General features: G+C 42.5%; 1 protein-coding gene and 1 long non-coding RNA gene across 8 annotated transcripts in view; one reads left to right on the top strand and one right to left on the bottom strand.

Annotated features, from left to right (window-relative positions):
* LOC143805040 (extracellular matrix protein 2-like) overlaps nucleotides 1-25234 on the bottom strand; it is a 96159-nt gene that overhangs the window by 33710 nt on the left and 37215 nt on the right. For 3 of the 7 annotated variants that reach the window (XM_077283785.1, XM_077283787.1, XM_077283782.1), the window contains 5 exons: nucleotides 24522-24716; nucleotides 21900-22295; nucleotides 20747-21034; nucleotides 4414-4529; nucleotides 3042-3174 (listed from right to left, as the gene is read on the bottom strand). In XM_077283785.1, the coding sequence (XP_077139900.1) occupies nucleotides 3042-3174; nucleotides 4414-4529; nucleotides 20747-21034; nucleotides 21900-22295; nucleotides 24522-24716 (1128 nt within the window). The remainder of the gene's footprint in view (nucleotides 1-3041; nucleotides 3175-4413; nucleotides 4530-20746; nucleotides 21035-21899; nucleotides 22296-24521; nucleotides 24717-25234) is intronic. The other 4 variants (XM_077283784.1, XM_077283783.1, XM_077283788.1 and 1 more) reach the window with 4 other exon arrangements.
* Nucleotides 1-25234, top strand: part of LOC143805041 (uncharacterized) — a 55318-nt gene that overhangs the window by 28101 nt on the left and 1983 nt on the right. The gene's annotated exons all lie outside the window — the stretch shown is intronic.

Genomic DNA, 25234 nt, shown 5'->3' with positions numbered 1-25234 from the left:
GTTTTCTGGAGATCATGGAACCAGGCTTCTTAGCATGAAAAAATGTACTTTTAGTAAATAAACCATTGCAGCCCCTTCATCATGTTGTATAGACATGACGTTCAGCCTCTGTATTTGACAGTCCCACACAAGTCGTCGCTGGGACTGTCTCAGAAGTGGTGCCAGAAGACATGAAGCATATGCTACAACAATATGAGGATGTACGGCAATATATGGTGTAATGGATTCTTCTACAAAGCGTATTTAATCATCAAGTATCTGCAAAGTGTAAAGAGCAACTATAAACGGCATCCTGGAGCATCTTCAAGAACGTCTCGGACTCGAGAAACACAAATTGTCACATGAACACTTGATAAACCACCATGATCTGTAACAAATGGGCTGAAAACCTCAAAGCAACATTGCACAATCCCAGCAGCAACTCGAGGAGATTATGCCTCCAGAAAACTAAAATAAAACAACAGAATTTATTAAAGAAAACTCAACATTTTATTTTTATTTGGAAAAATAGGAAAAAATGTTTATTATAAATTCAGTAAAAGGTTTATTTCATCCAAAATTGGAAGGTCAGGGGTTGGATACAGTTGCTGCGGGTGTAAGAATTGGACAAGAGGCTGTGAGATGTTCAGTAAGTAAGTAACGATAACTAGTTATTGCGCTGTACTTGTGTAGATGCATCTTCTACATTTTTCTTTCTCCTTATTTCCCTATGTGTTTATGGTTACATATAAATATAATTTTACCTGGACACATGGATTGGGATGGGTGAGTAGATCGGTCCTGTCATTTTACCAGATACCGTTGTTGGGCAATCTGGAGTTTCACTTAGTCACTGTACTTCAATGTATTTTTTTTCTTTAGTGGTGATGTTGGAGGCACCTAGTAAATACATGTGCCAACACATAGGCAATTGGTCATCAGTGGCTAGTGAAAAGTGTCCAGAGGAAGTCTCTAGATTGGCCCAGTTGAGCCGGAGTCCATCAGACAAGGTGCAGGCTGACAGATGAGGGAAGTAGAAGTTGCGAAGGATTGGCGGTGAATTGTGGTCAAGGAAAGAAAGAGACTGTATGGTACTGTGACTTGTCATTATCCAAGTACATAACTCCAGTAGCAGTAGGATGCATAAAGTCTACAAACGAGTCCGGCAGATATGTAGGGGAACACCACCCAACATTAGAGAGACAGTGCTAAAAGTATTGAGATGCAAAATTTACTGTGATTCCTAAAGCTCCAGTACGGAGCAATGCAATGCTCCCAAGAAAGAGTGATCCAGAGAATAAGTGTTACGCCCACAGGGCGTGGGGAAATATAGTGGGCTCACTAGACCACTGGTGGAGCAGTGGTAGCTGTATACCCGGTACACAAGAGACAGGAGAATGGCTTCCAAAAAGCAAAGGTATTTATTTAAATGAAGCTTAAACAAACAGAGGTGCCTGAGAGAAGAACCCTCTGGACCACAACACTGAACCACGTAGTGGAGCTCCGGGCAAGGTGTACCCCTATACAGGGATTCCCCCGTCACAACACCAGATGGCCTAAATGCCGCGGTACCCGGACCAGAGGGACGACCTGTACAGACCGTATTAACAAGACGGTGGAATTCAGGCTCTATCAGTGAAGAGAATCCTGGAAGCTCTGTGTAGTTTCGGAAAGGCTGATCCAGCCGGCAGCAATATCTCTATGGTTCTGCGAGGAGCAGCTTAGTCAGCCTGGAGTGGAAACCGAGGAGTCCAGAAGGATCCAGAATAGGGAACTGCCAGCGGAGGATACTGAGGAAACAGAGGGGTTAGAAAACCAAAAGTAACAAACTACACTTTGCAGAGCACAGCAGAGTGTGGCCTGAGGAGAAGGCCACAAACAATAGAATTAACACATTGCCCAGGCACCTCCCATAAAGGAAGGATGCCTTTTATGCACAGAGCATCATAGCACAGAGAGCCTTAATAGAGAACAGGTGCTCTGCTGTTTTAAGTATGTGCAGGAAGCGGGGCACGCCTCCTAAGAGCATTTCCAGGAGACCTGCCAAGAGCATGCAGGTTCTTAGCAGAGATAGGAGCCGCTGATCGTCTGGAGCCACAGACAGGGTGAGTAGTACCAGTGGAGCTGCATGAAAGGTGCCGGTCTCCCTTCGCAGCAGAGACCGGACCTGCAGCTGAGGGCATGACAATAAGGCTTGTAATTTGGTAGAGTTGGCTGCAGGTAGTGAAGGTTACATCATGAACCATTTTCAAAAATTGGTATACAAGACCCTATGGAGTCCAACATGGGATGCATAAAATAGAAATGTCTTATATGAAAATAAAAGTGGTCCCTTTCCAAAATGTTCATGTCAGTTCGGGACGTTATTGGTGGAGTACAACCATCCCAGTAGCAAGACCAATCCTATGACAAAAGCAAATTGGAGCAACCACACCAGACTGGATCTGTCCTTACTCCTTGTGGATATAGCTGATGCAATGGCACAGCCAAGACTAGATCCAACAGCTACTTACACCAACACTGGGGGCTGAATTACCATTTTTAAAGACTACGTGCAAAAATATGAAACATTGAGTTATAGAATACCACTCATTACATTTGATAATTGAGATCGTAGACTATGAGGACTCATAAAAATTGTCGTCCCTTCAAGAAAATTAGCAAATGTGGTTTGTAAGATGTTTGGTACAGTGCTATAGTATGTGTAAAACAGTCAAGTTTATGGACACTTGGTGAAAACTCATCCAGTGTCTCTAAGGTAGAACCCTACAACCACATCCTTTAGTGGGTCCAAGTTCCCTTCCAGACGCTGCTTGGCATCATCACCATTGAAAGCTTAACATTACCGTCCAACAGATTAATATTGAGTATTATCGACCCCAAACAACTTTGGACCTCACATTAAAGCATATCCACACAAAGTATGAAATGATAAAGTGTAGCCCAACCAAGGATTATTATTTAAGCCTTATGGTAATACCAGTTTTGGGGTTTGACCCCTTTTTATCGTGTACCAAAAACTACATATTTGTGAAAAAAAAGTCCAGTAATTTAGTCCTTACCACGGAAACTGTGTCTGTTCAGTTCCAGAAGTTTATTGTCATTGACTTTCAGTTCTTGGACAGATGTTGGGAGTAGTGGCAACACGGTCAGGCGGTTTCCATCCAAATTAAGTCGTTTCAATTTTGTCAAGTTCTAAAATACAGGATTTGATTATTATTTCTGCCATTGTTTCTTTGCCAAGTCATTTCAAGACCATAATATGTTACAAAAAACCATTGAACTGTCACCAGTGAAATCTCAGAAGGTTCACATGACTATCTAGATAAATGAGACATTGGGTTCTCCACCTAACTGTGTTTCTACCATGGCAGTTAAAGATAGAGATAGTCTTGGTTTGAGCCCTGCTAGGTTTCCTTGCCCTCAACATATCGCCATATCGACTGGTTGGTACACACCTACCGATCAACTACACGGAAGACCGTGAACAATCCAAAGCTTCAAGGCACCGAGTAATCTCCTTCAAAAATATTTTATTGACACCTGTGTACACATCGAAAAACTGAGTGGAGGGTTGTACAGAGTCTGCAAGGGACATGTAGCGGTGCACGGGATATATACCCTTTTTAACTCTACGGAAGACAGTGGTTTTTAGGCAATGCACTAAAAAAAAACCCAGATGGTTAAATATGACTCAAGTGTCAAGCCCAAAAGTAAAGCTAGGTGGAAAACCTCTTTATAGTAACAGTCCAACTTGGATCAACTTAAGTGTTCAACCCAAAAGTAAATCTAGGTGGAGAACATGTTTATAGTAACAGTCTGGAGCAACTTCCCTTAGGTTACTTTCTAATTGTAGTGAAACCATTTTTTACCCTTGTGCTTTCTATACGGAAGTTATCTCACGAAACATATTCAACAGCTGTCCACAGGATATCTGATAAATGTATGATCCCTTATATCAGGGGTTCCAAAACTTCACAGGAGGAAGGAGTTTAAGTGGAGCAAGATCTGAGGACGTGCTCTACTGTTAGTCTATGAAAATGATGGAAAAAGTCAAGTACTGCTGTGAAGAGGAATAAGGTACTCAAGACCTTAATGCTAATAAATAGTGAAGGACCCAGCAGTGGAATACCCAGAGATAACTGCTACATGGACCGAAAATTTGCATGTGAAGCCTGCTCCTACCTGATCATTGAATCCCCTACTACTCTTTCTGGCAAGAGGAGATGACTCTACCGTATTTTCTTTCATTAAGGTCAACATATGTACACATCATCCACTTGTCCTACAGACTTCTGAAATTGTCATCCCTCAATGGGGAGCTTGGTTGGTGTACCCAGCCTATCCTTTAAATCCTACTGCATAAGTCTTAAATGTCAGTCTGGTTCAGTAAGAGAACATGTAAATGTAAATCCAAGCCTCCAAAATTCTTACCTTGAAGACATCATTTGATAGGCCAGAGTCGTCCAGTTTATTCTTACTTAGGTCCAACCACTCCAGATTTGGGAGACCAGCAAAAGCCCTAGCTGGAAGTTTGGAAATCTCATTTTCTGTAGGAAAAACATAACAATAAAGCCATTCACTATAACATGGTTTATGCCATGGACTGCCTTGGATTCCTGATTGGCTTTAGGGGTGTGCAACTGGCCTTGATGACCTGGGTACCTAGAGCTTGTTCTATGCATCTCAAATTTGGTGCCGAAACCTATGAAAATGTAGGCACACTGTGTGACTGTATTATTGGGGGTGTTAATAGAAGGTATTATGCATGGCACTAAGCATCCTAAGGCCAGCCCTGATGAAATTTTTCATATTTCTATGTATTAGTCAATGTAAGACATATCCATTGGGATGCTACAAATAATTTGAATCAGCTGTTGGCTCATTATTCTGGCACATGTTCACGAGACATCCTAATGTCTACATCTCTAAATCTGTATATATGATGTCCTTTACGTATTCCTTCATGGATTTCTTTGCCAGATTTCTTCATAATATCATAAGTTTCAATGATATTGCAGAGGGGAATCGCCTCATTCCGTTGGGCTCTTGAGATATTCTTTTGTGCTAATATTTTACACTGTTTTTTTGAAGGTTTTATTGGGAGTCTGGAGGTATTCCAACTCTTCTGGGAGTTTGGGAAAAAAAATTTTTCCGGGAACCTCCCAGATGTTTCAGGAAATGTCGGCAACTATACGTTATTGCTAAATAGACAGTCAATGCTTCTTACATACAAATCAGGCTCCGTAGAATCAAAGAGAAGTCAAGTATGGAATACATGGTTTATAATGGGGCATAATGTAAAGACGTTCATTGAAATATCTCCTGTATAGTGTTACACACTGACCTATACACATTGTATTCCCATGTATATGAACCCAGTAGAAATGCTACTAGTATTTACAGTATAGTCAAAACATCTATAAAAATGACAAGAACGTACCAGGTCCCTATTCGTAGTGCCCTTTGGTTAGATAAAAAGTCCTAGTATTGCTCACCTCTCCTGGATCCAGCATCAGGGGCTACCTTTTCCTCCTCCTCCAGTCAGCTCTCTCTGTCTCTGAGCGCTCTGGATTGCAACCCGATGCACACCTTTATCATCACGGCTTTAAAGGCTGGCTCAGTAGGTGGGACACCGCCTGAGTATTCAAGCAGCTGAACTATGAACTGCTTCCTTGTTCTTGCATCCCTAGTACTACTTGACAAACTCAACTTTGCTATATTGTTAAGTCAACTCTGTGCTAGCTGTGCTTTGAACTCTTTGACAAACCGAGCTCTGCTACCTCTGATAGTTCGCTGGGAAACTCTATGTACACCTCAGCTTTGCTTCACAGTTCTGGGTTAATCCTGCTAAGTCTCCAAACTAACTCTGCGTTAAACCACCTGTATAACTCCCCTCCACTTCACTGGTTTCTCATTGCAGAGTCTCCTCTGCCCACCAGTGCATTACAGCTCTATTACATCTTTGGCCATAATCTCCACTCTGCTTCATCGGATCCAGTGGTTCCAGTTTGCTTCTCCTGTTGTCACAATAGCGTCTCCATATTCATCTGTACATTTTTTGTGGATAACACCTAGGAACCATGTTGGAGGACAAGTGCTGCTACCTTCTGAGCCACCAAAAGCCCTAAAGACTCACTGTTGTTTTAATTTTCATTTCAGAAATCAATAGTACACACAAAAAATAAGCAACTTTGTAATACATCGTATCAGATGAATCTGTTTAATTCTGTTCCTGGACTGATCTTTTCCTGTAAATTTAGAGGTAAAAATCTGCAAACTTCATATTCATTGAAGACATCTTTCCTGTGACTGCGATATAAAATGACAGTTGGTGCTTGTAAGATTCAGTGGAGAAAGGAGGAGCTAAAGGCAGACACAGACATTCTGCTGCAAGTTCTCCTGAAATGACAGTTACATTTTAGTTTTTTAATACCATAGATTTAAAGTGTAACTGTTGTTTCAGGGGAACTTGCAGTAGAATGTCTGTGTCTGCCCTTAGCTCCTTCTCCCTCCATAGAATCTTACAAGCACCAACTGTCATCTCCTATCTCAGTAATGTGAAGGTTTGTCTTCACTGAATACAGATTTATAACTTTTAAAATTCAGTTTATAGTAAAAGAGGAGGCAAACAAAGCAGATTTCCCTAGTGAAACAAATTACAAAGTTCCATATTTTAAATTTTAATGTGCACTATTGATCTATGAAATAAAAAAAAATTAGAACAAAGGTTATGTTTTAAATCCTATAGTGCAATTATGACTATTCTCATCTAAATCCCCAGGGGTGTAATTACTAAGGCTGATCTTTCACTGGAAGATGCAAGTGTTATAAAGGCACGGTTTCCGAGCATTCGTAAATTCCTGGACAATCCATAAAAAAAGAATAAAGTCGTTTTTTTGTAACTTTTGGATAAGTGATCTAGTAAAAAAAAAAAAGGCTTTTTTGTAATTTTTGGATAAGTTATCTTTTAAAAAATAAAAAAGTCAGGTTGGTAACCCTTATAGTAAGTGGTGACTGGGACCTGGTAGCTTCAAGTTTCTTCTTTGCTGGGTTCATATCTGATGGAAAATTCTTGGCACATCATTTTTTTTTTCAGTTACAAGATTTCTCCATGAAAACAGGATGGACTGTATAAGGATTTACTGCAATGTCCTGAAAGGGTCCAATTTCCTTTGACCCTGAGGAAGATACAGGAGTACATACGTTTGGATGGACTTGAAAGCAAACCATGGAGATGAAGAGAGAGACCGTGCCCTGACCTTAGATGGTAGAAGTCACATGAAAATTGTTAGGACAAATAAAACCTTCTTGGCTTCTCAAATAAAAGACTTTCAAAAACAATTCACGAAATGGAAAACTCACAGGTTTTACTTATTACAAATCTCCCCGAATGAGAAGACAAAGGTCTACTGATCACGTAAAAAAAAGAGAAATGTCCTATCAAAAGTCACCATGGCCATCTTCACCTTAATTGTTCTGTCACCTTATCAAAATAAGAACAGAAATAATGTCATAAAATATAAATAGCCAGAAGACTCGTCTATATAAAATGGACCTCCATAAATATCTGGGCAGCAGATGGCACCCAAATGGGCGAGGGACAAACACGAGCAACAACTGGTTTCAATCAAATTCTTGTCGATTCGGAGATAGCAAAAAGTGGGACGGGAAAAATTTAATATTTCCAAGCATGGCACACCACGTATAAATAATTCAGGAACGTCGAGTACAAATGCCCTTATCGTTCTGGGTCTTTAATACTAAATGTCCAATGTCTTTTGACATTTCTTAAAAGGAATTTGGCAGCAGGTTTTTGATATGTAATCTGAGGGCAGTATGATGTAGAGGCAGAGACCCTGATTCCTGTCATGTGTCACTTATTAGGCTGCAGTTTCAATACAATCAATGTTTTATCAGCAGGAGATTATCACTGCAGGACTAGGTGTCACATGCCAGGCAGTCCAGCTAATCTGTGTAACCCCGCCCCCAGCACTGATTGGTAGCTTGTTGACAATGTCCACAGGAAACTGCCAATCGGGGTGTGGGCGGGGTTATACACAGCTCAGTATTTGAGCTCTGCTAGATCTACAGATTAGCCTGACTGGCACCTGATGCCTATTTCTGCAGTGATAATCTCCTGCTGATAAAACGCTGATTTTATTGAACCTATAATAAAGTAAGTTAAAATGTAATATAAATTTTGTATCAAATCTGCACAGTTATCAGGATCTCTGCATGACGCCAAGCAGCTCTGATTACGGTACTGTAACGAATTGAATACCCCCGTCCCCATTACATGACCAATACAGGTTTTCCACCTCCAAGCAAGGGTCTTGGATTGACGAAAGGATACAAAAAAGTATATTACAAAATGTAAAAAATAACCTTTATTTACCGAAATTGGAACATCCCTTTAATGGGGAGGGTGAAAGAACTGAACTGCCTACTTGAAACAATGTTATACCCATCACATACTTCCTGCTGCCTCAAGCTGCTGATAATTGGTCCTATCGGGCCGATTCATTGCTGCATTTGCGTATTTTTTGCTTCGTTTTTGCTGTTTTTCATTCAACTTTTTAAATGCTTCAAAGGCTTTTCCTATTCATTTCTATGGTAAAAACCACTATGCTGGTTTTCACTGTTTTCCACATTTTTCCCCTTTAAGGGGTTGCCCATTATTGGACAGCCAGAGCTTTATCAATTCAGGACCCTAATTAAAGGGGTTGTCCTGGCTTCTGCTAAAAGTCTGGAGTCACACCATCAGGATTCTCCAGTACTCGCGAGATCATGTGTCTGCAGGTATGAGATTTGCGTACATGCGATCACATTCCAACTAGACCTGCTCAGCCACTCTCCATGCAAGTGAATGGAGGGAAGCCGGACACGTCTAGTGGGAATGTGGCCGGAGATCTGCAAATCACAATCTTACTTTCACGTGACTTCTTGGACTAGCCAGCAATACCGGGGAATGCTGACAGCATGCGGTGCGGACGCTGTAAGGATTCAGAAGTCTGCAGAATCATAGAGTGACTGCAGACTTTTAACAGAATATTGGGGAATCCCTTTAAAATAAGAACAATGGATACTCACCTTCTGTAATGGCGTCATTCCAGCGAAGTTGACCCCGCTGATCCAGGAGAGTGACGTGACCTTGTTGTCTCACATACACGTTGCAGCCAAGGAGCGGCCACTCGCAGATTTTACTTTTTCTTTAAAGCGGACTCTACCCTAGTGGAATATTGATGAACTGCAGCCAAAGAGCGGCTTCTCATAGGCTTCAGCCTATGTGTGAGACAACAATGTCAGGTCACTCTCCGAGAACACCTGCACCGACATCTCTGGAATGGCGCCACTGCAGGAGGTGAGTATGGACTGTTTGTATTTTACTCAGGGTACCTGAATTGATGAAGGTGGAGTTGTTCAGTAATGGACAACCCCTTTAAGATTTCAAAAAATGTCTGCTGGAAAAAAAAAGTGCATATTACTTTTTTTGATACGGTCCCTGATGGAATCTGCACCAAAGATGTCATAGCTCACCTGCTCCTACCCCTCTCTTCACTATGACCTTTTCACATGCTCATTAGATGTACATGTATTGTTTCCTGAAACAACAGGAAGTTAGAGTCTAAAAAGGCCCCAGTGGCCGGTGTGAGAATTGCAAGACTTTTATTTTTTTTATTTTTTTGGGGGGGGCCCTCACTCCTCTTGGTATCTGTTTATGTGATTATTGTTATGCTGTTATGTCTTTTTTTGTCTGTTCAAGTCCTCTCTAAATTGTAAAGTGCTGTGGAATATGTTGGCGCTATAGAAATAAAATTATTATTATTATTACTGATTGTAATATGAAAAAATATAAAAAATTACAAAATAAAATACACAAAGATATATATTCCTCTTAAAAACTACCTTGGCGGCCAGAAGGGTGATGGTTGATTCTAAATCCTTTATGTGCTTGTGTCATTTGCCATATTGAAAAATAAATATAAATACATTTTAGTTCCAGGAGAAAGTTGACGGGCTTCATCCAAATGCCAGATGTACATCTGGAACAGGCAGGCCATATGGTTTGCAAAAAATGTCCCCTTTTTTTGATCTGTTTTTGACCGCAGCAGATATAGCTAGGCCAGCTCCACTCCGGGGCAGTCACGGCTGATGCTGCGCCTGTGCTGTTCTGCGTGTTCTCATGTGCTGCGTCACGTGATTAGTTATGTGGATTAACCCCTACTTCTCTGGGCTTCTGCTCTAGTTACAGCCACTTTTTCTGCACCTGGTCACATAACTGATGCCAGATGTAAGGAGACTGATCTCGTGGAAAGCTTCTTCTTCACATCTACCTTGTGAGTACATGAAGCCCGCATAAATATTTCCAGCACCGCCCTAAAATGACAAGAAAAGTGTAGACAGCGCAGCTCCATTATTTCTCCGCATCGATTTCATGTCTAACCCAACTCGGTAATAACGTCTCCACCCTGTGTGTATTCCAATGCCACAACTGATGCCACCCTGTGCCAGCCACGCCAGCTGTTTCCTTGATGCCTGGGCAGCAAAACATGACTTAAAGGGTTACATCCCATCCTTATAAATAAATATTGTCTGATAGAGCTAGAAAATACAACCAATTTTGCAATTTACTCCTTGTTAAAATTTTCAGCCGTTCTTGAAATATTAACACTTTTCTTTTGATTACAGCTCGTTGCCTTGGAGACCGACCACCACTGCTAGACTGCCGAACATGCACTGCACTTACAAGATCTTTTCTATTCAGCTTGTCAGCGCTGTTTTGAAGCTGGATTGCGCTGTTACTGTACCTGCTAATCACCACAGCCTCAGTACAGTGCTTACCTGCTGGACAGCAGTGATGGTCGGTCTCCTAGGCCACAAGGGGTAACCAGATTGTTTGTTTTTTTTCCAGCCTTTTGATTGGACAGTTCCTAGATTGGTGTAGATTCCGTAAGAAACCAGTTCAAAGAAGTAACATGCACCTTATTCTTACTTTAACTGCAGTTCATCAATATTCCACTAGAGCGCACGTCTGCTTTAAAGAAAAAGTTAAGTCTGCAGCTGACGAGTGGCCGCTCATTGACTGTAGCCTGTATGTGGACAACTATGCCACGTCAGTCTCCCAGAACAACGTGGCCGACCTCTGTGGAATGACGGTGATATGGGAGCTGGTTATCCATTGTTCTTATTTTAAAGGGATTGTCCAGTATTCTGCTAAAATTCGGCAGTTACTCTATGACACTGCAGACTTCTGAATCCTTACAGTGTGCGTGCCACAAACCAGACTACCCTGGAAGGTGGCGTGACTAGGACAGCTGCCTCGGTGTTCACTGGAGCCTCTGATGGTGAGGCTTGTGCTGCAGGAAGCTGCAGGTGCCACTCCAGGGTGGTGTCTGGCTGTGGCTGCTGATCCCACTTGGGAAACAGGAACACTCGGACAGGTGCGGGCGACAGGCAGGACTGGCAGATGAGCATGGCTGAAACTCAGATGAGTAGGCAGGCAGGTACGGCTGAGACACAGGGCAGGCAGGCATGGCTGAGACACAGGGCAGGCAGGCACGGCTAAGACACTGGCAAGCAGGCACGGCTGAGACACTGGGCAGGCAGGCACAGCTGACACACAGGGCTGGCAGGCACGGCCGAGACACAGGGCAAGCAGGCATGGCTGGGACACTGGGCAGGCAGGAACAGCTGAGACACGGGGCGAGCAAGCATGACTGAGACACAGGGCAGGCAGGCACAGCTGAGACACTGGGCAGGCACAGCTGAGACACAGGGCAGGCAGGTGCGGCTGAGACACAGGGCAGGCAGGCGCGGCTGAGACACAGGGCAGGCAGGCGTGGCTGAGACACAGTGCAGGCAGGCGCGGCTGAGACACAGGGCAGGCAGGCACAGCAGAGACACAGGGCAGGCAGGCACGGCAGAGACACAGGGCAGGCACGGCTGGGACACAGGACAGGCAGGCACGGCTGAGACACAGGGCAGGCACAGCAGAGACACAGGGCAGGCAGGCACAGCAGAGACACAGGGCAGGCACGGCTGAGACACTGGGCAGGCAGGCACAGCTGAGACACAGGGCAGGCAGGCACGGCAGAGACACAGGGCAGGCAGGCATGGCAGAGACACAGGGCAGGCAGGCACGGCTGAGACACAGGGCAGGCAGGCACGGCTGAGACACAGGGCAGGCACAGCAGAGACACAGGGCAGGCACAGCAGAGACACAGGGCAGGCAGGCACGGCTGAGACACTGGGCAGGAAGGCGCGGCTGAGACACAGGGCAGGCAGGCGCAGCTGAGACAGGGCAGGCAGGCATGGCTGAGACACGGGACAGGAGGGGTGTATGGATTAGGTAGTGTCCTGTTCACACAGGGGGTGCAGATACTGGTACTGATAGGAAGGAATGGTGTATGGAGAAACAGGTAGAGTCATGTTCACACAGGAGGAAACCCGCAAGGCTGCGGATAAGAGCTGTAGAGCAGCAAAAGGTTCTGCAGCAGCAGAACCAGAATGAAGCAGAACCGCAGGAGTACGGAGAACACGCAGAGCCGCAAGACTACAGAGCAGGCAGTGAGACAAAGGTACAGAGCAAGCTGAGCCGCAAGAGTGCGGAGCATAAGCAGAGCTGCCAGAGTACGGAGCACAGGCAAGGTCACAAGAGTACTGGGCAGGCAGAGCCGCAAGAATGCAGAACATAAGCAGAGCTGCAAGAGTATGGAGCACAGGCAAACAGAGAGGACACAAGGAAAGACACAGCAGGGAAAGAAGCCACAGACAATGAGACAGTGAGACAGAGGTAGGACAGAGTTCAGACAAGGTAATGGTACGAGACAAGGTACAGGAATAAAGACACAGGGACCAGGATATTCTGCCTCCTGGAGGGTGGACAGACTAGTTCAAGGCAAAGCTAGGAGAGAAGCCTCCAGAGAAGAACACAGAGCAAAACCTGTAGTGAGACACTAACTGAGTTAACACATTGCACAGGCGAGTTCCACAGGGTGGGGTTGCCAAAAATACTAGAGGCCTCTTGGTAATTGGTCAGGAACACGTTAGACAGGTGCACCCTGATTCCATAAGAACCAGAGAGTTCTGGTGCCGCCCCCTATGCACACAGCCAGGAAACATGCAGAGAGCAGGCAGAAAGCAAGAGGCACAGAACATGGAGCCCGTAGCAGACAGAAATCACAACATGACCTGGAGCAGTGAGTAAGACGGTGTGTGAGGGATGAGAGGCTATGCAGTGATGCCGGCAGAGTTGTTACAGAGCGCACCGCATGATGTCAGCATCCCCCGGTATTGCTTTTGAGAGGAAGAGGTCACATGACCGCAAGTATACAGTTTGCATACTTCCGGACACATTCCAACTAGACGTGTCTGGCCTTGCTCAATACACTCACATTGAGTGAGACTGATCATGTCTAGTCAGCATGTTGCCGCATATATGCAAATTGCATACAAGTACCAGAGAATTTTGATGGCGTGAATGCAGAATTTTCAGCAGAAGCCTGGACAATTAGGGTATGTGTCCACGTTCAGGATTGCATCAGGATTTGGTCAGGATTTTTCATCAGTTTTTGTAAGCCAAAACCAGGAGTCGAACAATTAGAGGAAAAGTATAACAGAAACATATGCACCACTTCTGCATTTATCACCCACTCCTGGTTTTGGCTTACAAATACTGATGAAAAATCCTGACCAAATCCTGATGCAATCCTGAACGTGGACACATACCCTGAGGGTATGTTTCCACGTTCAGGATTGCATCAGTCTTTGGTCAGGATTTTATGCAAGTAAAATCCTGACCAAAACTGCACCTGAGGTCACTGGCAGGTCACCTGTGGTGTACCTGCGTGTTTTGCTCATAGTAGCAACATGCAGCGTTTTGAAAAAACGCACAACGCATGCGTTTTCGCGGCAAAAACGCATGCGTTTTTAAACGCATAGTGGAGTCTGGATTTCATAAAATCCCATCCACTATGCTGTAACATCTGGACGCTGCATTTTTGACGCAGCAGAAAAACGCAGCGTCAAAAACGCAGCGTTTCCTGAACGTGGAAACATACCCTTAGGGTCCTGAATTGATGAAGTTGTGGCTGTCCAGTAATGAGAAACCCCTTAAGGGTATGTGTCCACGTTCAGGATTGCATCAGGATTTGGTCAGGATTTTTCATCAGTATTTGTAAGCCAAAACCAGGAGAGGAACAATTAGAGGAAAAGTATAATAGAAACACATCACCACTTTTGCATTAATCCCCCACTCCTGGTTTTGGCTTACAAATACTGATGAAAAATCCTGACCAAATCCTGATGCAATCCTGAACGTGGACACATACCCTAAAGGGGGAAAATGAATGAAAAACAGCAAAAACTAAAAGAAAAAGGTGCAAATACAGCCATGAATCAGGCTTCTAGGATCTGCAGCTTGTACCATCAGGAAGTATGTGATGGTTTTTACATTGTTTCTAGGAGGCAGCACAGTTCCAAATGTTCAGCCATTATCCCTGTCATACAATCTGAAAAATGTTCAGAGTTTATCACATTTTTGTGGATTTCTTTTAAAATTAGTTTCAGGAATTCATTTATTGGGAGAGAAATGTGCACCGCCTTCCAGCTCCAGCTGCTGCTATAAACTGTACGTTACCGCGGTGTTATACATGGATCTTGTTAATAATAATGGAGGTTATTATTACGTGTTTTATTTGGCGATAGTTATAGTTAGATGGCGGCTTTATATGCTGTGCAATCACATTTTTTTTATGAAAAAAAAGAAATATTGGGAGTGGATTTTTCTGTTAGATTAATGATTGTATATAATTTCTTGTGTGGTCAAATTTTTTAGCATGTGCCCCATTTTCACACCGGCCGTTAGGGATTTTTTAGACTCTAACTTCCCGTTGTTTCAGGAAACAACAAATGTACATTAGCAGCAATGAGAAAACTCTGACCCTATCTTATGTATTGAAGCATCTAATGAGCGTGTGCAAAGGTCATAGTGAAGGGAGGGGAGAAAGTGAGCTGTGACATCGCCTATTGTGGATCCTGTGTTATCAGTGACAGTAATCCTCTGATGATAAGGAAACAATGAAAAACTTTTCCTGAAACAACCAGAAGTATGACTCTAAAAAGCCCCTAGTGGTCATTGTGAAAATTACAAGATTTCAGCTCTCAGTTATATATGAGAGCTGTCACTCCGCAGCAATGCCCACGATGCTAGCACCGATCGCGGGCGTTTATCCACTCTGATGCCGCTGTCAACAGTGACAACGACATCGCGGGGCACTGCAGAGGAAGTGAGCTCCCTCATATATTACCGTATTTTCCGGATTATAAGGCGCACATAAAATGTTGAGAATTTCTCAGAAATAGAAAGTGCGCCTTATAATCCAGTGCGCCTTATATATGAACCAAGAGAGAGGTTCATACAGGATCCTTTACCTCTATCGTGGGCGGCAGGGGTCGGCGGCGGCATACCACAGCACCACCACTATTGGTATATATAAGACCAACTGGCTGCGGGCCCGAAGTGAAAGTGAAAGTACAAATAAAGTGCACGCTTATATTACGCCCCTAATTGGCACCTGGTTCCACAGCACAATCTAGCTCCAACAGTATTAAAGGGAACCTGTCACCCCGTTTTTTCAGATTGAGCTATAAATACTGTTAAATAGGGCCTGCGCTGTGCGTTACTATAGTGTATGTAGTGTACCCTGATTCCCCACCTATGCTGAGAAATACATTACCAAAGTCGCTGTTTTCGCCTGTCAATCAGGCTGGTCTGGTCAGATGGGTGTGTTCACAGCGCTCTTTTCTTCCCCAGCTTTCCGTTGGTGGCGTAGTGGTGTGCGCATGTCCAAGTTCCGAATTCCCTGCGCCCACGTGAAGACACAGCGCGCGATCTGCGCTGTCATCCCTTTCATCGGTGGGGGCGGCCATCTTCCTGGGGCCGCGCGTGCGCAGAAGAGTGCTCTGCAGCGTGTCTGCTGCACGGGGCTTCAGGAAGATGGCCGCGGGATGCCGCGCGTGCGCACAAGAGATCGCGGCGGCCATCTTTCCAAAGCCGAGTTTGCATCTCGGCTTTGGGAAGATGGCCGCCGCGATCTCTTCTGCGCACGCGCGGCATCCCGCGGCCATCTTCCTGAAGCCCCGTGCAGCAGACACGCTGCAGAGTTGATGAGGCTGGCGTGCAGGGGTCCCGTGACGTTCCTATACAGCAGGTGGGGCGGAAGAGCTTTGGCCGCAGGGTGGATGTGACCGGCGTGCAGGGTTGCTGTGATACTTACAGCTCTGTGCGCAGGATCCTTGCAATATATCTGTGCTTTAGCGTTAACTATATCCACTACCCCAAAAAATGCCTCCTGTTAAGAGACATGCTTATGATGCAGGTTTCAAGCTTAAAGCTATAAGTTATGCAGTAGAGCATGGAAATAGGGCAGCTGCAAGAGAATTCAACATTAATGAATCCATGGTGCGTAAGTGGAGATTTGCAATTACAGCTGAACCAGTTTCAAGTTATTGTTAAAAAGTGTAATAAATCTTGACTTGCAGTCTGAGCAATGGTTTATTTAACGGTAATGTGCTGCGCCTTATAATCCAGTGCGCCTTATATATGAAACAAAATTGCTTATGAGGCGCTCATAGAAAGTGCGCCTTATAATCCGGTGCGCCTTATAATCTGGAAAATACGGTATATAGAGTCATTACAAACAGAGTGATCTATTTCAAGTGTTTATTTCTGTTAATGTTGATGATTATGGCTTAAAGCCAATGAAAACCCAAAAGTCATTATCTCAGTAAATTAGAATACTTTATAACACCAGCTTGAAAAACGATTTCAAAATCCGAAATGTTGGCCTACTGACATGTATGTTCAGTAAATGCACTCAATACTTGGTCGGGGCTCCCTTTGCATCGATTACTGCATCAATGCAGTAATGAATTTTTGTTCATTCCCACTCCAAAAAATCGGAATATAAAGAGATTAAAAAAAGTCATGACCCCAAAACGGTACCAATAAAAATGTCAGTTCGTCCCTCAAAAAACCCTCACATGACTCTGTCAGCAGAAATATGGAAAGATTATAGCTATCTAAATATGGTGATGCAAAAACTAATTTTTGCAATAAAAATAGTCTTTTATTGTGTAACAGCAGCCAAACATAAAAACCCGATATAAATCTGGCATCGCTGTAATCGCACCGACCTGAAGAATAAAGTCGCCTAATCACTTATACCGCGCAAGGAACGGCGTACAAAAATAATAAATCCAATTCTTCACCTGTTGTTGATTTTTGATTCTGCCTCCCAAAGATTGCAGTAGGGCTCGGCGCACATTTATCCTGCGCTCTTTGCTGAGCGCTTATAAAGGGGTTTCCATGTAAATCTCTGAAATACGTGATTCAGATGGAACCCTCGGCGGAAGATTCCCTATAACAATGCAGTTGGAGATACTGTGAATTCCGTCTGGCCTGTGATCTGGCGGTATCCATCTTTTTAAGCATGCATAAAAGCGTGGTCCACCACAATTTTGTGAACTTCTAAAAAGTACACCGCTGAACAGAGGCCAGACAGAGTCCAGAGTAACTCTGCTGCCTCATTATAATGAATTAGATGCAAACCCCAATGTAAGTGCTCAGCGTAGAGAGCAGGATAAATGTGATCTGAAATGTTCCTGACAAAAGCTTCAACTCAATCCACAAAATAATCAAGTCCCCATTCAGGTCCATCATCCATCAAAGGAAATATAGGGGCTTCCACGTTATTGGTAGTACAAAGGCTCTGGAAAAGCAAAATGGCTCCTCACCTCCCAAAAGAAATCCAGCTAATTTTGCGCTACCAAATCCAAATTCCCCTTCCCTTCTGAGCCCCGCAGTGTGCCTAAACCACATTTAGAGTTCACATGTTGGGCATTTCTATAGCTATGAGAGTCAGCCTAATTTACGGGTGCGTGTCTCCAGAAGCATGAACTGGGCAAAACATACTGGTGACTGCAATGTACTGGTCACTACAATGACATTCTGCAATTTTCAGTCAGCAACATCCACTGCTGCTTGTTTTTGGAAAACATCCATGGAGTCAAAATAGTCACTACACCTGTAGATAAACTTCTGAAGGGGTATAATTTCCAAAATGGGGTCACTTAAAGGGGAATTTTGCTCTTGTTGCACTTAGGGGTTCCGTATATGGAGTCCATAAACTGTTTTAGGAAAATCTGCTCTCCATTAGGCAAATAGCGCTCCATCCCTCCAGAGTCCTGCCCTCTGGCTAAGCAGTACTATACAGCTACATATGGGGTACTTACACATGCAGCAGAAATTGTGGGACACATCTTGGTGCCATTTTTACCCTATTCTTCACTGCCAAATGGTATACAATTCTGTGACACACTTATGGTGTCAGTATGATCACTGTAACCCTAGATGAATTCAGTGCTAGGTGTAGTTGGTAAAATGGGGTCACTTATATCTGCTGTTCTGGCACCTCAGGGGCTCTGTCAATGTGACATGTCACCCACAAACCAGTCCAGAAAAATCTGAACTCCAATATGGCGCTTCTTCACATCTGAGTAGTTTCTGACCACATATGGGGTAGTGGTGTATTCACGAGGAATGTCACAGCACTTTTTAGGGTTAATTTTCTTCTGTTACCCTTGTAAAAATAAAAAATAGGGGCTAAAAAGAACATTTTAGTAGGGAAAATGTGATTTGTGTTGTTTTTTTTTTACAGCTCAACGTTATAAACATCTATGAAGAACCTGGGGGTTCTAGGTGCTCACCACCATCTAGATAAGATACCTGAGGGGTCTAGTTTCCAAAATGGTGTCACTTGTGTGTGTGGGGGGGGGGGTTCCACAGTTTAGGCACATCAGGGGCTCTCCAAATGCGACATGATGTCTGCTAATATTTCCAGCAAATTTTACATTCAAAAAGTCAAATGGCGCTCCTTCCCTTCCGAGCTCTGCGGTGTGCCCAAACAGCAGTTTTTCTCCACATATTGGGTATGTGCGTACTCAGGAGAAATTGCAGAACAAATTGTATAGTGCATTTTCTCCTGTTACCCTTGTGAAAATAAAAAAACTGGAGCTAAAAGAATTTTTTTTGTGGTAAAAATTTTAATTTTAATTTTTACAGCTCAACGTTATAAACTTCTGTGACGCACCTATGGGTTCAAGGTGCTCACCACACATCTAGATAAGTTCCATGAGGGGTCTAATTTCCAAATGATGTAACGTGTGAGCGATATCCACTGTTTAGGCACATCAGGAGCTCCTCAAACACGACATGGCGCCGGTAATTATTCCAGCAAATTTTACATTCTAAAAGTCAAATGGCGCACCTTTCATTCCAAACCCTGCTGTGCGCCCAAACAGTGGTTTTCCCACACATATGGGATATCGGCGTGCTCAGGAGAAATTGCCCAACACATATTGGGGTCTGTTTTTCCTGTTGCCCTTGGGAAAAAAACTAATTTGGGTCTAATGTAAATTTTTGTGAAGGGTTAATAAACTTCTTGAATGTGATTTTGAGCACCTTCAGAGGTGCAGTATTTAGAATGGTGTCACTGTTGGGTATTTTCTATAGTACAGACCCCCCAAAGTCACTTCAAATGTGGTGTGGCCCCTAAAAAAAAATGGGAAAAATGACAAATCGCTGGTCAACTTTTAACCCTTATAACTCCCTAAGAAAAATAATGTTTAAAAAAATTGTGCTGATGTAATGTAGACATGTGGGAAATATTATTTATTAACTATTTTGTGTGACATATCTGTCTGATTTAAGGGCATAAAAATACAATTTTGAAAATTGCTAAATTTTCCACATTTTAGTCAAATTTCCGATATTTTCACAAATAAACATAAGTCATATCGAAGAAACTTTACCACTATCATGACATTCAATATGTCATGAGAAAACAGTCTCAGAATCATCAGGATCCATTGAAGTGTTCCGAGTTATAACCTCATAAAGTGACAGTGGTCAGAATTGTAAAATGTGGCCTGGTCAGGAAGGTGAAAACAGGCTTGGGGGGTGAAGGGGTTAAAGAAAATGCCTTTTTTAAAATGCATGTAATGCAAAAATCGGATTTACGGTAAACAATAACTTAGTCAGCAACTATGAGACCCCATAAATAGTACATACCTCCTAAACAAATAGACCCAGACCCCCTGAACCAACACAGACTCTGTTCCAGATCATGTAAACCATAGTTAATTAATACAGACACAGATCAGACCCCCCAAGCTAACGCAAGACCCCAGACTCTACAGATATTCACGTCTGCCCTATCCTGCAACTTGTAGTCCTCTACACATCCTAACATTGCATATGGCGGAGCCCAAGAGTAAAGAGACTAAAGACTCTGATTTTTGGGGATATCAATTGTAAATCTATGAGACTGGCAGGGGACCAGGCCAGCAGGTTGAGGGTAGTTGGGTGGGTTTTTTCCCATTTTTTTTTTATTTGAATTGTCCTCCACTCATATATTAATACAGATACATACATTTCACAAAGTTTGTGCTGGCTGCAACATTCCCTAAAATGAAAAAATGTATTGTATTTGCAATAAAATCCAAACCGTCGTCATAATAAAGAGTTACCGTACTTATTCTGCAGCCAGCAATAGACAGTGCAACACAGGGGCTATAGAAGGCAAACGGTCCAAAAACTGGCACAAAACTCTTGATAATTTCCCTCTATTTAAAAAACTAATTTTTACTACTGAAAAGGCCCCATTTTTTTTTCATATAAGCAAAATTGTGGCCTTTGTCTTACCGGCCAAATAGAGAGTCTTCAATCCTGGGTCAGTCATGAGAGGCAGGTAGGACATCTTTGTGTTGGCGCAGGCGATGGTGAATTCAGAGAGGAGACACCCGCTAGGTAGGGAGGGAATGTGAGGTAGTGTTGGTCGAATGAATGATGGCACACTGGGCATGGTTGGAGTGGATGGTAATAACTTTATGTCCTCCTGCTTGTTCTTCGTTTCCACGTTTGGCATTTTTGGTTTCATCGTACTCAGGATTTGTGTTGCCCCCTTTTTTATTGCTTTGTCTCTTGGTTTCACTAAGGATATGAAAGAATTATGGAGTTAGAATAATTATGACCAGTTATTTAGACAGTCTATTTCCAGAACATACTCCATGTCTGTCGGGGGCACTATAGAAGTTATGTTCCATATAATTAATATGCAAAACATAATATATAATGATATAGAATTATAATATATATTAATGTTTATGGTGGCACAACCCCTTTTAGGCTATGCTCATATCATTGTGCAGTGCCGCACAACAGGTGCCACGGGAACACAACCGTCGACTCAGAATATAATGGGGGCCACTGGGTTCCTATGTGGGGTATATTGTTTTGTCTGTTTGCAGCATTACGCTTCATGTTAAATTTGATCAACTGCCATCAAAGCAAAAAAAAAATCTGCTGTTGCTCTTATTTTATTCCCGCTGTTCCCCTAAATACAATGTTTTTTTGTTTTTTTTAAATCCATCATAAGTTTCTAGAGATGTGATCCATTACATTTAGTGCTAATTTTTATGGTCTTTACTAAGGGGGCGTGACTAACAGGCTCCTCTGGGGCGTGTGAGCCACACCCCCTCGTAAAGACCATAAAAATTAGCACAAAATAAATAGGCCCATATCTCTGGAACCGTATGGCGCATTCTAAGACTAAAATTTAAAATCTTAGGGTAGAAGTGCAAATGAAATAAGAGCAAAACCTGTCCACTTTTGATGGCATCTTTAACGCCCATGGGGTGACCTCACAATATATTGGGAAATTACTATTTAGGTCATTATATAATCTGACGGTTCCCAACCTGTGGCTCTGTAGTTTTGCAACAGTAGAGAGCTACAGATTGAATGACAATCCTTGAAATTAAAGACCATTGACCACTACTTGGTGTTCATATCTAACCCTCTGTTGGCTGCTTCTTCTCAGAGGTCTTCAAACCTTCTACATGAGAATTTTTCTCCCTGTTTGCTTCTTTTTTTGGATTAGAAAGCGTCACTTCTTTCTTCTGGACATTAGTTTCTTGTTTTCTATTATTTATTTCCTTTTTTGCTGGAGATTTCCCTTGGGTCATATCACCCAGCCCGTTTACTGGTGTCTTCTGTGATTTTGGTGGATTTATGGTCGCTGGCTTAATATTCGTTGTTGTGTTTGATCCCAAGGCTGGTCTGGATATTATCTTTGTAGGATCTCCTTTGACTTTCATCCGCTTTGTGTCCTTTTTAACGTCCTTGTGTTTTTGCATTGTTATTTTTCTTTGGTTGAGCGTTGCTGCTGACACAAGTGGAACATGAGTAGTTTCTGCAAGGTACAATATCTAGATTACAGGATAACTGTGATATATTTAGGTACAATAATTGCTGTCATAATATTCATAAGTGTAACGGGAGACATGCCAATAACCATAAGTGACTTAGAAATCACAATGAAACCCACTGCTTTTCCCTTCCACAAGTCCTTGAAGTCCTGCAGACATGACCCTCAGGCCCCATAATATGGGTACATTTTGGACATAATACTCTAAACCTTCAAGGTTCCACTCAACCTAAATAAGATCACTATAGCATCTAGTCCTCTTGGATATTCCTCAGGAAGACTCGCATGTTCCATGCTTATCTACTCATATAGCTGACCAATAGGGTCATGCAGTCCTTAAGATTGTATGTCCTATAGACATGTTCTCATAGAACCTATATAGCTGCATTAGGGAATATAAGTAAGAGCAACAATTCTGTCTCTTTTTTTATGAACTTTGTAAATCTACACATGGCCTCTCTTCTTCATAGTCATTTACAAATCCATAAAGGAAAAACTGTCCCACTCATGGGCCCTTTGCAGCTATCTAGGCTCAATGATGAAAATGTCTTTCGCATGTATGACCTTGTCCCAAACCATAAAAGAGGATGACTCTTAAGGGTTCTTTGTCCTGTAATGGGACTAAAATGCTCAACTTTGCACAACAATGGCCCAAATAACACCAGATTCACACTTGAAAAAAAAGAAGCCACAATAATGCTGCTGGGTTTACCTGGTGAGATGGATACACAGTCATGGGTCTGGGTGAACACATGGACTGAGAGCAATAACACTGCAGGGAGAACTAGGGCTACGCTGGATGGCAAATGAACAAGTGGAGAAGGACACAGCAGAAGCCACAGGAGACTTGAGTGGATTGCTACGTAATATAAATAGCTTGTAAATGACAGTTTGTAATGCTTATAGCAAATGATAGGTTGACCAGCATTTCTGAGGAGCAAATTGTAGAAACCACAGGAGAATGAAGAAATGGTTGCAGTGTAATGTGAATAGTCTCTAAATAAATTTGTAATGCTTACAGTAAATAATGGATAACTAGAGGTCTAACAAGCAGTAGGTGCTAGAAAAAAACACAGGAAAATGCAGAAATGATTGCAGCATAATGTTAATAGTCTCTAAATAACAGTTTGTACTGCTTACAGCAAATGATGAATAAATTTGCAGGTCTGAGGAGCAATAGATGCAAGTTGTAGAAACCACAGGAGAATGAAGAAATTATTGCAGTGTAATGTGAATAGCTTTTAAATAAGTTTTCAACGCTTACAGCAAATTATGGTTAACCAATAGATCTAACAAGCAGTGGATGTAAGTTGAAGAAAAAACACAGGAAAATGCAGAAATGATTGCAGCATGATGTTAATAGCCTCTAACACTTTTTAATGCTTCCAGCAAATAATGGATAAGCCAGGTGGTCTGAGGAGCAATAAATGTAAGTTGTAGAAACCCCAGGAGAATGTAGAGATGATTGTAACATAATGTGGATAGTCTCTAAATAACAGTTTGCAATGCTTACAGCAAACGATGGGTTAACCAGTAGGTCTGAATAGCAGTGCAAGGTGTAGAAAAGACAAGAGTTTGAAGAGTTGATTGCATCTGAAGGAACTGGATGGTGGCACAACTCCAAGAGTTTGGCAACTGAATATTACACAGATTGAATGCTCAGACTCCAGATGTGTGTCTAAGTAGAGCTTAAAGATTTTGAATGATGTCAGAAAGGTACGCCAAGCAACGTGTTAAACCTAACGTAAACAACAGTCGGAGGTGTCTGCCATAAGGGAAGGGAGCGGAGCCTGACTCTGGAGTCGAAACATGTATGTAACAATAATCCAGATATTTAGATAGAGAAGTATGGAAAGCATGTGCCATTATGGATGTCAAAGAAACTGACTTCCTAAACATGTTTCTTTAATTTCATGGGTCGGAGGATTGGATGAGATGTGTCAGGTCTGTCTGATGGCTGGCAAAGTGTGATAGCATGCACCAGTAAGGGGCCCTGTTTTTATTTGATGCTGTGGACTTGGCTAGATAAAATGTACTATAATACTTATCAATATGCTTATTAATACTAGTATCAATGCACCATAATGCTTATGTACACGTCTTCAAGTCAACTTGATGACTGTCAACATTTCTCCAGTGATACAACCATAAAACAGAAAATATAGATCCCCCATTGGAATCAAAGATTAATTTCTCCAGATGGGTACATACCTGTCTTCACACAGACTGGGCAGCATTCACCCGGAGGTATTTGTAATTTTCCACCCGGACAAGTGATATCCTCTTCACAATCAAGAGGCTCACATACTTTCTTTCCTTGGTCACATACACATATGGTACATTGCTGAGGGGACCAGGCTGCTCCATTGTACATGATCATCCCATTCACCAAGCACTGTCCTTTTCCTGGTAGAAAATTGACATTGACCCGTAAGACACATAATTATTCTCATAAACAACGTAAAGACAAAGATATGTCCATAAATAATATGTCTTTTTACTCTTTCTGAAGCTCAACTCAACTCAATAAATCACAATTTTTTTGTTACTAGGTGAGAAGCAATATATATATATATATATATATATATATATATATATATATATATATATATATATTTCAAAAGAAGAGGCAGCACTCCATTGTTTCAGTGAGATAATGTGCAGGATTTTAATCAACCCACATGTCTGGGATTTTAATAAACCCGCTGATAAGAGGGGTGCTGTCATCGTCATGGACAGGTCAATGTATGTTACCGAGATTATGAGACAACTGGAAGATGAGAGCGTATATTGTAGAATGGATGGAGATCCAAAATTTAGTATAATGAAAGAAATCAAGATGTGTTTAAAACAAGCATTGGAATTATTTATTAGATCAAGACTTGCATGATTATCTATTAGTTGAGTCCCCTCGAACTCCAGTA

The sequence above is a fragment of the Ranitomeya variabilis genome, chromosome 2 (genome assembly GCF_051348905.1).
Source record: "Ranitomeya variabilis isolate aRanVar5 chromosome 2, aRanVar5.hap1, whole genome shotgun sequence".
NCBI classification, from domain to species: Eukaryota; Metazoa; Chordata; class Amphibia; order Anura; family Dendrobatidae; genus Ranitomeya; species Ranitomeya variabilis.
The sequence above is the reverse complement of the archived record's forward strand: the minus strand, read 5'-3'. Positions and strand labels throughout refer to the sequence as shown.